This window comes from Hippopotamus amphibius, chromosome 9 (assembly GCF_030028045.1).
Source record: "Hippopotamus amphibius kiboko isolate mHipAmp2 chromosome 9, mHipAmp2.hap2, whole genome shotgun sequence".
Lineage (NCBI taxonomy): Eukaryota > Metazoa > Chordata > Mammalia > Artiodactyla > Hippopotamidae > Hippopotamus > Hippopotamus amphibius.
In genome coordinates, this window is record NC_080194.1 from 99,520,456 (window position 1) to 99,533,687 (window position 13,232).

The 13,232-nt window shown below is 37.9% G+C and overlaps 1 protein-coding gene across 1 annotated transcript in view; it reads right to left on the reverse strand.

The window, feature by feature from the left end:
- Positions 1–13,232, reverse strand: part of ZC3H12C (zinc finger CCCH-type containing 12C) — a 75,176-nt gene that overhangs the window by 15,562 nt on the left and 46,382 nt on the right. The window contains exon 3 of the mRNA XM_057750937.1: positions 1,859–1,998. Within this exon, the coding sequence (XP_057606920.1) occupies positions 1,859–1,998 (140 nt within the window). The remainder of the gene's footprint in view (positions 1–1,858; positions 1,999–13,232) is intronic.

Sequence of the window (13,232 nt, forward strand, 5' to 3'; positions counted from 1 at the left end):
GCATGTATCTTTTTGGATTATGGTTTTCTCAGGGTATATGACTAGTAGTGGGATTGCTGAGTCATATGGTAGTTCTATTTTTAGTTTTTTAAGGAACTTCCATACTGTTCTCCATAGTGGCTGTACCAATTTACAGTCCCACCAACAGTGCAGGAGAGTTCCCTTTTCTCTGCACCCTCTCCAGCATTTATTGTTTCTAGATATTTTGATGATGGCCTTTCTGACCGGTGTGAGGTGATACCTCATTGTGGCTTTGACTTGCATTTCTCTAATGATTAGTGATGTTGAGCATCTTTTCATGTGTTCATTGGCCATCTGCATGTCTTCTTTGGAGAAATGTCTATCTATGTCTTCTGCCCATTTTTGGATTGGGTTGTTTGTTTTTTGATATTGAGCTGCATGAGCTGCTTGTATATTCTGTAGATTAATCCTTTGTCAGTTGCTTCGTTGGCAAATATTTTCTCCCATTCTGAGGGTTGCCTTTTCATCTTGTTTATGGTTTCCTTTGCTGGGCAAAAGTCTTTTAAGTTTAATTAGTTCCCATTTGTTTATTTTTGTTTTTATTCTCATTACTCTAGGAGGTGGGTCAAAAAAGATCTTGCTGCGATTTATATCAAAGAGTGTTCTGCCTATGTTTTCCTCTATGAGTTTTACAGTATCTGGCCTTACATTTAGGTCTTTAATCCATTTTGAGTTTCTTTTTGTGTATGGTGTTAGGGAGTGTTCTAATTTCAGTCTTTTACATGTAACTGTCCAGTTTTCCCAGCACCACTTATCGAAGAGGCTGTCTTTTCCCCACTGTATATTCTTGCCTCCTTTGTCATAGATTAGCTGACTGTAGGTGTGTGGGTTTATCTCTGGGCTCTCTATCCTGTTCCACTGACCTATATTTCTGTTTTGTGCCAGTACCATACTGTCTTGATTACTGTATTTCTGTAGTATAGTCTGAAGTCAGGGAGCCTGATTCCTCCTGCTCCGTTTTTTTTTTTTTTTTCCTCAAGATTGCTTTTGCTATTCTGGGTATTTTATGTTTCCATACAAATTGTAAAATTTTTTGTTCTAGTTCTGTGAAAAATGCCATTGGTAATTTGATAGGGATTGCGTTGATTTGAAAAGTGTCATTTTCTTCACACAGTTTCCTCAGTTTTGTTAATGTTGGGGGCAGAGAGAGATGGGAAGGGTAGGATGCTGGCTGAGAATCAGTGACTTGAGGACAATAACTGACAGTTACAGGGGACACCTCTGCCTGAAACTCATACATTTAAAATTATAAGATATGTAAAATGCTGATACTTTATTGGGATCGAGTCATTTCCTCTACTTGACACCAGACAACATGTTCCCAGGGTCTCATAGGTCTTTACTGATCTATAGTCACTAGAATTTGATTGCCACCTAATTTCATACAGCAGATGAGAAAACTGGGGTCCAGAGAGGGTCAGTGTGCTGCTCAAAGTGCCATGGACAGTACCTGGCACAGCCGGAATTTGAATCTAGGCCTCTTGACTTCTAGCATGTCTCTAAAGGTCAGAATCTTTACAAAACTTGAAGTAAAAAGGTTCCAAATTAAAAACAAAAACAAAAACTGGCTTATGTAGCAAGAATTACTATTTAGTTAGCATAACCAGATAGTCTTTTTTTTTTTTTTTTTAAGCTCTCTATTGGAATATAATTGCTTTACACTCTTGTACCAGCTTTTGAGGTACACCAAAGACCAGATAGTTTTTAAACTGGAAAATGACTTTAATGTCTCACCCAAGGGAATGTGGCAGTCACACAAGCTGAATAAACAGAAGCAGACACAGAGATTATTCAGTGAGACACTGGCTCAGGTACACATGGAAGCTCACGGTCTCACCTGTGATGAGTGCGTCAGGTCGGGACTGCTCTTTCCTCCAAGCAGGAACAAAGACGGTAATATCCTTGTGGCCTCTTTCCAAAAACCAATCCACTGCTAATTTTATTCCTCGGCAGGAAAAGACTTCTTTGTTTCCATGGCTGAAAGATTATTTTACAACACTTAAAACACAACAAAATCTAACTTTGACTCCATTAGTTCAAATCTGTAAACAGAAATAACATATTAAAATAGTAATAAGAAATTCAAATTTAAGATGAAGTTTTATGGCTCGGAGAAACATTACGATAACCGAGAAGTGGAAAATCTGTGAGGAACAAAAAGAAAATTGGGATGATTATTGTGTGGAGAATAAAGAAAAATGAGTTTTCAAATGTGAAGTTGTAAAGGTTAACTAGTGAGAAAGATACAAGCTCTTTTTGATGAGAGGGAAAAATAGGCTTCAGCCACAGTGAGAGTAACTTCAGTCAAATGTAAAAAAGAAGCCACGTAGAAAAAAAATCTGTAAAAACAATGGAATGGAATGCTCAAGACATTCTAAAAACTTTTCCTTCTCAAGAGTTCTTATTTTTCAATCCAATGATTAAGCAATGCACAAAATTTATCAGGTGACCAATGTAAAACCACATACACACATGCACTCAAAGGAAAAACTCAATGCTCAATCTCATACAAGAAACACTTTCCATGTCCTTCAATGAAAAGACACCTGGTTTCTGTTTAATAACATTGTCATGGACAAGGATTAAGGATGACAAAAGGGCATTCAAAATTGGATTAGCAGTTTTAGTGTCTAAAGGCAAATGCCCAACTAAAAGTGTAGTCATTCAATAAACATTTATCCAGCCTCAGGCTCTACTTGTGCACTTTAACCTAATAATTCAAAGTAACACCATTTTAATGTTTTAAAAGAAACAGTCTCCTGCTCGGAATGCAATAATTACATTCTTTTACAGTTTGAGCACTGAAGGTTCCATTCTTATCTATGATGGAGACAGATGTTCTCTACTCTTGGGCTAAGGAGGGCTGAATGGAATAAGGTAAATAAATGCTCTGTTAACTTTTAGCACAAACCTTAGGTATATTAATATATTGTTCCAGTGGTGCCTGGGAAGCACGAAAACCATCTAAATATGGCTAATCATATTTGAAGGACAAAACAGAAATAGACCAGCTTGCCTTGTGGGTGTTGAAGGCTATAAATGCAAACCACAGACACTGTTTATGTTCCACAGACCTGTGCTAATGGCCTGCGGCAAGATTAGAGGTGAAATCAGACGCACTGAAAGTTTCAGAGAAAGGGATAAGGGAAGGGGGAGTTTGAGGTACATTTTCTAGGAAAGAATGGACACGCAATGGCCTTGACTGTGCCCCAGCAAATGATGCAGAGTGATGTTAGCTTTCATGGAAAATACTGAAATTTAAGCAGTCTTCTGAAAAACCATGAAAAACGACGGCATTCTCTTGTGAGAATATATACTACTTATTCCTAAATACAAAACTCAACTTGCTAAGACCCAAGTATATTTTTATTTTGCATTAATGCTTTGAGATCTAAGTGTATTATGATGCTTTGCTAGTCATTATGACATTTGGTTTACTGAGACTTAAGCATTTAACTGCTTCTGGCTCTAAAGAGAGGACAGCATAAGCATGTTCTTCCAGGTGACTTCATTTGGTAAAGGCAACCATCACATTTTACTGTAGAAAGAGAAGACTGCATCTTCTAACTAAAGAACTTTCATAAACTGTGCGTAATAAACAGCAAACCACTTACAAACATGGGACAGAGAATCTACAGATGCTAGTCCAGGTATTACACATATGCGACACTGACAACAGCTTGTTCCCATTATCTGCTCTTTCCCTCTGCCTGCAACCCCACCTCCCATCCCACACAACCTCACAGGGAGAACGCCAGCACGAGGATGAGAGGTGCCACACTGTGACCGGCAAACAGAACCCTATCAACTGTCTGTGGACCCACATCTAGCTCTGATTTTGTTATTTGAGAAAAAATACCTTCCCGACTTTAAGAAACTGTAGTGAAGTTTTCTGTTATTTGAAGCTAAATACATCCTTAACTGCTACCTTAGTCATACCATAAACCAACAGAAAACTCTATTAATATCATAAAAAATATATTTTAGGGCAAAAACATTACTAGGGATAAAAAGTTATTACATACTGGTAGAAAGGGAACAATTCACAAGGAAGCTGTAATAATTGTGAACTCAGTCTCCATATGAGTAATGCAAAAGATCATGGGACGACAAGTAGGAATGAACAAATCCACAATCATACTAATTGACAGGTGAAGCAGAAAACATTTAGTAAGAATACAGACAAGTGAATAATCAACTGCAAGCTCGACCTAATGGACATATACACAAAACTGCACAAAATTAAAGAGAAAATCTTTGCAAGAACACATGGAACAGGGCCACTGGCTGTGCACTAGGCCACAGAGCAGATTTCAACAGACATCAAGAATCTATCATACAATGTTCTTTGACAATATGTTATTAAAGATTAGTGTTGCTATATACCAGTAAACCAATTTAAAATCTTAATTTAAAAAATGATTCCATTTTTAATAGTAACCAAAACTAAACAGAACTAAAGAAGAAAAGATATCACAAGAGCTTTACAGAGAAAATGAAAATTGAAAACCTGTTTTAAAGGGTGTAACAGAAGACCTAAATGAAAGGAACAATAAACCATTTTCATGGATGGTAAGACTCAATGTATGAAGATGGCAATTCACAAATTAACCTGTAAGTGTACTGAAATCCCAATAAAAATCCTCAAGGGGTTTTTTATGCAACTTGAGAAGCTGATCCTAAAATCAGTATGGAAAAATAAAAGGCCAAGGATGGTTAAGCAATTCTGAAGAACAAAAGAGGAGGAACTTCCCCACTAGCTATCAATACTTTTCATAAAACTACAGAAATCCAATCGGTGTTATATTGGCAAACATCAAAAAACAGAAAATATATAACAGAAAAGTGAGCCTACGAGCTCGCTCGCTCTCACACACACGTGTGTATAAATGATAAAAGTGACATTACAGATAGATGAAAGAAAGATGGGTCATTTAACAAATGGTACTAGAGCAATCGATTATTTATGTGGAAAAAATAAAATTGTATTTTTACCTCATAACAGACATACAAGTAAATTGTATATAGATCAAAGATTTAAATATGAAAATACTGTGAAACTTTTAGAAGAAATTATAGGAGACCCTCATATCAGGATAGGAAAATTCTTCTTAAAGTAGACACAATCACATACTATCAAGAAAAAGAATGATACATTTGAGCACATAAAACTTCATTATGAAAAAGACTTCATAAACAAAATAAAAATGCCATAGACTGAGAGAAAGTATTTGCAATACACAGGACTGATAAAGACTAGTAGTATTCAGAATACATAACGTACTCCTATACACTGAGAAGGGTAACCAGTTTTTTCTAAGGTAATAGATATAAACAGTGAATTCACAAGAGTGGAAACCCAAATGACCAACAGACATATGAAAAGATGCTCAACAGTGAAGAAATGCAAATTAAAGCCAAAGTGAGACACCACTTCGCACCCACCATATTGGAAAAAATAAAAGTCTGCAAACACCAGATGTTGCCAAGGATGTGTGAAAGTAGGAACTCCTGCATTACAGGTGAGAGTATACACTGGTATGACTATTCAGGAGAGGAATTTGGCAATACTTTATAAAGGTGAAGGCGTGTTTTCTCTCAAACATAGTTAATTCCACATTCAGGTAGAGTAAAACCCCACAGTAACTTGAAATCGGAGTTGAAGCAATCAGCAGTTGGCCCGGCCTTAGATCGCACATGGGGTAGGAGAATGTCTTCTCTTCTAAGGGAGGGATGGGGAAAGAGGCAGGCAGGTGGGGATGTGTAGGGTCAGTCCCTGGGTGTCCAGTACCTCCCCAGCCAGTCCTCTCCTGATCAGGCCAAGTCCCTGGAATGGTTGCTCTTGTCTTGGAAGTGCCTGCTAGCTGCCAGGCCCCAGAGTCCTCCCCAGTAACAGGAAAAGCCTGAGTAGACAGCTACCAGGTGGCTGCAAACTGCAGGTGGGACTTCCACAGACTGGGAGAGGCTGGCAGAGACTGAACTTGACCTAACCTTATGAGGAGTGTTGACGGATGTGACGAATCATATGTGCTCGTTATGATATGAGGGGCAACTGTAGGAGGCTCTGATAAAGAATCATAAAAACAGTAAGCCTGATAAAAAATTATGAAAAACAGGATGTCAGAGTGAGCGCAATGTAGCTACTGGTGCAAATTAACTGTCTGTTGAGTGTTTACTAAAAAAACAGGATGGTGGACTTCCCTGGTGGCACAGTGGTTAAGAATCCGCCTGCCAATGCAGGGGACATGGGTTTGAGCCCTGGTCCGGGACAATCCCACATGCCGCGGAGCAACTAAGCCTGTGCGCCACAACTGCTGGGCCTGTGCTCTAAAGCCCACAAGCCACAACTATTGAGCCCACATGCTGCAACTACTGAAGCCCGTGTGCCCAGAGCCTGTGCTCCACAACAAGAGAAGCCACTGCAACAAGAAGCCCGCGCATCGCAACCCTGCTCACTGCAACTAGAGAGAAAGCCTGTGCGCAGCAACAAAGATCCAAGGCAGCCAAAAATTAAAAACATAAAATAAAATAAAAATAAAAAAGTAGCATGATGTTTACGAACTGTAGCTCTAATTCCATAAGTAGAGAAGAAAATTCATTATAGTTCTGTAGCTACCTTACAGGCTGTACCTGCATGCATTTAGAGTTTTTTTCCTCAGTAGGAAAAATAGCTAATTCTGTATTTATGAATTGGCATGTTCCTGTGGGCCTCAATTTCTTTATTTCAACAATCTGGCAATAAGGATGGTATACCTCAAGTGAGTCCTTCTGCTGGTGAATTTGTTAGGTTTGTGGCCACCTTTGATTAGGCAGGAGACCCTGGATGTTTGCTAAAAAGTGTCCTTTGACTACTTTGGCTCAGTGGGACTGGGTTCCTAGGAAAATGCTAATTCTGAGCCCCTGTTGAGCAAGATGGGTAACACAGGCTTGCAGGTTGTGTGATTCAACACTGGTTTTAGTGTAGAAAAATTTAGGGAGCCTGCCAGCAGGTCTCTTTCTTCAGGACTTATTTATTTTACTCTGTCATGTTTGGAACAGGCATGTTCATAAAAATCCTGCTTTGCAATGGCCAGAGGAAGGCTCCTTTGAAGTAGACAAATTGGTATATTCACACATATTTTTAGAAAAACCCTACTTAAAATAAAAAGATTACTGGTATCTCTGAATCTCAGGAAATAAAGAATGAACTGGACAGCCAGTAAGAATGAATTACAAAATTGAAGGAAGAGATTAAGAAACTGAAAGTGCCTTTCTCTTTCTCCAGGTTCTCGACACACTTCTCTGCTTTTGCTCCTTCTACTCCCCTTCACCCTTCTTAGCCTCATCTGGACCCAGAAGGAGGAGATGATGGCTTCTTGGACAGATGGTTCCCAAGGGCTTTAGGATCTGGGGATAACTTCCCTTTGGAAGAGGGAGAATTGCCAGCCTTATTTGAATGTTCTGGTACGGACTCCACCTCCAAGACTCAACATGCAAAGCATAGCTAGAGAAGCAGAAATGACTAAGAGGAAGGAATAAGGAGTCTGAAAATTTGGATAAGAAACCATCCTAGAATTAAGGCATCAGGTTGGCAAATGGTTGCCCTGATAACTTGGAGGAAAGGGGAAACAAAAGGGATCAGGCTATTAAACAGCAAGTTGAGCCTGAAACCGTAGTGCCATACAAACTAACTTAGTTTTCATCTCAGTGTAGAGAAAGTCAGCCTGCTCCCTTTGGAGCTCCAGGGACTCAGATGCCCTTTAGAAGTTATCTAGTACTGCTGGGTGGATGAGATGTGGTAAGGCTACCACAACCTTTTCCTCTACCTGTTATCTTCCAGTGCCCTGGAATGATCTGCAAAAATGTGCCATGGTGTCTATAGCATGTTTCCAGTTTACAGCCCTGTATGTGAGGATGGACACTGGCTGTAACTTGGGGTGCTGCCTTGGATGAGTCTGCTTGCCTAATGGAACAGGAATGATGGGGCAAATGGAGTGTCATGGCTTTAGGCACCTTCTCCAACAACTCTGGCTGCTCCTCAAACCTCGGACAACAATTGCAAGGCACTGCTGATGGCAGACTTTGAAGTTTTTCTGCAAAAGGTGGGCTGGGAGAAGCTGCGGTGCTGCTGCTGCAAGAGCCCCCCAGTGATTTCCATCAGTGGTTCACCGAGGCATCTTCTAAATTAACGGGGATGGATTCAGGGGTGGATCAGAATAGACTCTTAATCCTTTCCACTTCTGTGGTAGCCCTGTTGCTGGAATTCAAGCACAAGTAAGAGAAAAGGTATCTGTATGTCAAAAAATAGACAGTTTCTCAGGTATTGGCAACAGTAATCCGGTTTGGGGGAAAAAATGGAGAAAGGTGAAGACAAAAAGAAATTCAAGACTGCAGAGTTACCTGCCTAGTTATTCACACAGGGAGCAAATACTTTTCTGGGGCTACCAACAAACAAGGCAGGACTTGCCCATGAAAAGTCAGTAAGAAGACAGGACGCTGAGAAAAGGGACGCTGCCAGAGACTGGGGAAGATACAAGGGATGCTACCTATGACGCTTTACAATCTCCATCAGGAGACCTCCCTCCACTTGAAATCAGACAGGAAACAATTGGCAAATGGCGCAAACTAAGGAGCAAAACTGACTTTAATAGAGGTGCTTCAGAGCTGGGAATGGAAAAGCCTTATATATGCTTCTTTTTCCTGCCTTAATATTTCCCTATCCTTTCTTGTAGATACTAGAACCACACATGTATTCTGCAATTTCTACTGACTTTCTCGTTTCACCTGCATCCAGAAAAACATATAAGTTGTGGGTATCTCTGGACAACATTCTACCTGTTCTTTCCCATCTGTGATTCCTGAGCAAATAGGTCCTCTGTTGGAGGAACATGTTTCTCTGGTCTCTTAACATTATTGGCTGGAGACGAATTCATATGTCTTTTCATAACCGAACGTTACTGACTGGAGACCTATCAATACATTTTCAGAGTGATACAATTAACATCACTGTGCGAAGTTGTTACAGCTTAAAATCGATCAAGGGTTCATTATACAATTTACAATTGTTGTTGTCATTGACATTTTGCTCCGTAAGGTTTTTGTTCCAACCTTGTGTATATTATAAACGTGAAATTTTCAAAAATGATGCATCACGAAATTTTGAGTGAAAAAGAATTTTTTTGGTGAGTTTTATGCAGATACTTTTTCTGATTGTCTGAGCAACATATATACTAGGGTCTCAGAAGATGACAGTTCTTCAGAATATAGTTCTGACTCAGATGATGTGAATATTAGACAACAAAAAGACAAAAAACCTTAGTGATTGATTCTGATACAGAAAGTGAAAATGAAACTCATGGTGCTGGAGAATGTTCCTTTGCTTCTATGGAAGAGTGGGCTGAAGACAACATTTCATGAAAATTAGAAGACTGTACAGGTGTGTCAGGTATAACTACTGAATGTAATAGCCTGCAAAGTGTTAATGAAATAACAGAATTTTTGGCTGGCCAAAATAAAATTCGCCAACCACAGGCGTTAGTTTCTGCAAAAATCCCCAGGTCAATAATGAGTCAATGCTGTTCATCTGTTGGGAAGAGATCTCCTGTATAAACTAAGGGCTACCAATCCAAGCAGAGGATTTCTGAAGCTCCTGGGAGACAAGGCACCTAAGTTAGTGAATATGTGCTTATCTGTACTGAGAGTAAGTACGTGCTAGTGGTCTGACATGCTACGCGCCAAATTTTGAACAAGCGGTTTTCTAACATCCCACAACTAATATATACCACATGGAAAACTAACTGCTGATTTATTAGTCCTTGTAACTTCCCCAACAGATTTCTATTATTCGTTGTAGAGTTTATTCCAGACAATAAGATAAAATTAATTGGCAGACCAAGCTGTGAAAAGGGCTACTAAGGTCTGGACTGGGATAAATGAAGCCCATTACTTCTATCTAGGGACTCCGACTCAGAGTTTCAGACATATGCACCTTCTAGTGCACTAGAAATTGGAAACCACGGGGAGCTAAAATCAACACAAATTATCTTGACACACATATTCTTCGTAAGTTTTTCACTACCATAACTTTTCATTATTCTGTAAGTTCACTTTGTCTCATATCTAATAGGATTATCTTTAATTTCTTCATATATACTACTGTAACAAATTTGAAAAGCCCATCAATTCTACTTTTCTGTCTTCAACAGAAGGGCAGTTCCATAAGCACTCAAACTAATATGGTATTTGCAATATCTTATAAAAACATCATATATTCTTCCCAAGAGAGAACTGAAGTACACTTGCTTATTATGCGCCATTAAATTAGTCACCTGTGATGGTCAACATATTACAAAGGTATACTCTGTAATGCAGAGAAAAATTCAGGGAACCATACATTTTAAAGTAGCTTGCCTCAATAGAGGGCCTAGAGGAGAGGGACGATGGGTGAATCGTTCTACTTACAGGTCTAGGAAACATAATTTCATGTATTACATTCTAAGTTATATACACACATATCATTAATTAGGTTAACCACAGAATAGAAAAGGTTATTTTAGACTTATAACTGTTATCTTCCCTTGTTAGACAGGAGCAATGGAGAAGGATGAAGAAATCTAACCAGGCAATGAAGGCATCTAATAAAGGGGACTGCTTCTTTTTAATTCCTTTCACGGCATTGAAAAAAAAAAGAGAGAGAAATAAGGAGCCTTTTTTCCAATTATCTTTTATTTCCTCAAATTTGATTTTGCTCTAGTTTGACTATTTGCTTTGAATTAACACATTACTTATAAGGCTTGTAAAGAACCTTGGAAATCATAGGTGATTTTTATTTTCTTATTTTCTAAAATTTATGTAATAAGTATATCCCTAATATGATCAAAGGAAAGACATTCTTAAAAAGTTTTTCCATAACTCATCTAAAATATAATTGTAAAAATCATACCTAGAATGGCATGTTTAGTACTATGAATAGTAAATTAGCACTACTAATTATTATGACAGTATTAGTACTACCAATACTACTACTAGCGTTACTGCTCAGTAGAGATGGCTTTTCATGAGTAGGCCAACACAATAACACAGTGTTTAGAATTAGACATGAGTTTAAGTATTTTCTTTAGTACATTTCTGTGTGACCTTGGCAAGTTACTTATTCTCAACCTCAATTTTGTCATATTTAAAATGGAGATAATCCCACCTATATTACAGGGTTGTGAGAACTGACAAGGTAACATGCACAGAACACTGAGCAGGGTGCCTGGCACATGGAAGGCTTCAACAAATTAGTTCCTTCAGTGTTTAATGATTGTGAAGAAGAAATTTTCCAACATCTACCCCATTTCCCTTAAGCAGGGAGACAGGAGTGCAGCTGGATATCATCTTCAATATAAGAAATAAGATGGAATATGGAAATAAGAGAATAGGGAAGTAAGAATATTTTAATATGGAAATAAGAGAATATTTTCCTTCCTATTATTGTAGTCTAATTAAACTTCATACTGTATTTAAGAATCTATAATTAATTCCATGTGCTGACTCATGGGCATCTATAACTTTTTCTTTTATATTAAAGGCTCATAACAAGTGATTTATGCCTATTTTGTCACTCGTATAGCTACTCAACTTTTAATCTCTGATTTCTTTCTCACTATTTCAAGATCACTGTGAACCTAAACTTAGTGGTCAGGATGCAATATACCCAGAAAACAAAATCCCTTGTTACAGATAAACTCCCTTGTTACAGACAATTTAATCAGGTTTATTAAGTCGTGTTCCAAATAGAAATCCCACAGTGTGGCTCAGAGGCCCTTCTAGGGAGCAACAAAGGAAATTTTTAAGTGGGAAACACAGCCCCCACTTATACCCTCCAATTCAAACAATACTGTTTTTGTTTGTTTTTCAATATTGGGCTTCCTTTTAAGATTTGCAGGATTGTACCGCTTTAAAGGAAAATAAAAGTCTGAAAAAAATCACTGTTTTAGAACAATGAAAATTTCAACACCAAAATTACAATGGAAGTCTTAACATGAAATAGTTTACTATTATGCTTTAGTTGTTATGGACACAAGAGCACTGTGGCCAAGACAGTTTTCAGAATGGGAAAGGATAAGGAAAAAGCAAAGCAGAAAGATTTTTCACCTTATAAGGTCCATAATTTGAAGCCAAAATTAATAATAGGAAGCACATCTAGCTAATCTAGATCCAAGTGGGTCATTAGTCTAAAGATGCTGAGAGAACATATCTGTTAAGTAGATGCAAAAATGTCTTCGATATTAACAGAGGTAGAAAACAAAACTCGAATCACTTTTTCCTATTATAATTGGGTAACTTTTCCCATTTCTTATAATCACTAGTTAGGTGATTTATAATTAACTTTATTCATATGTAATAGGATAATTAATGTTGCTATTTCCCAGGTTAGGGTTTAAATAAGCACATTTAAGATAAGAGGAAAGCTTATTTACTATTGGTCTATTAAAATTCATGACTGATGACAAGTAGAAGTATAAACGTAGGGTTATAAAGAGATGCAGCAGACTAGAACTAATACCTGTCTTTGTCAGACTCCACACTGATATAATCAAACAACAGAAAAAAATAGTTCTGATTCTCTGATTCCTTTCATAGTATCCAAGGATTTTCTTTAAAACAATAAGAGAAATAGGATATCACCAACTAACACGTAAGTGGTACCTTTGACACTGATACTCATCTAAAGGGAAATTAAGCTGTCCTTTAATTGACGTTAAGCCCCTACTAGGAGGGGACTTAAAAAACATTTCACTGAGAGGCTATCCAATAGAATTATAATGTGAACCACAAATATAATTTAAAATGACCCAGGACAGCACATTTTAAAAAGTAAAAAGTAGGTGAAATTAATTTTAGTAATATATTTCATTTAACTTCAATGTATCAAAAACTATCATTTTTACATATATACAGCATAAAAGTTGTTGATATATTTCATATATTTTTGTACTAAGTTTTCAAAATCTGGCACGTATTTTACATGTACAGACCATCTCAATTTGGATTAGACACATTTGAGAAGCTCAACAGCCACATGTTGCCGGTATTCACCGCACTGGACCGTGCAGATCCACTGCACATAATTTTGATACATTTTTGTTGAGAGCCAAAACCAAATTTGAATGAACTCTGGCTAGCTGTAGACTCACACCTGCAATCTAAACCAAAAACTTGAACTAGGTGTCCAGGAGGAATTTTGT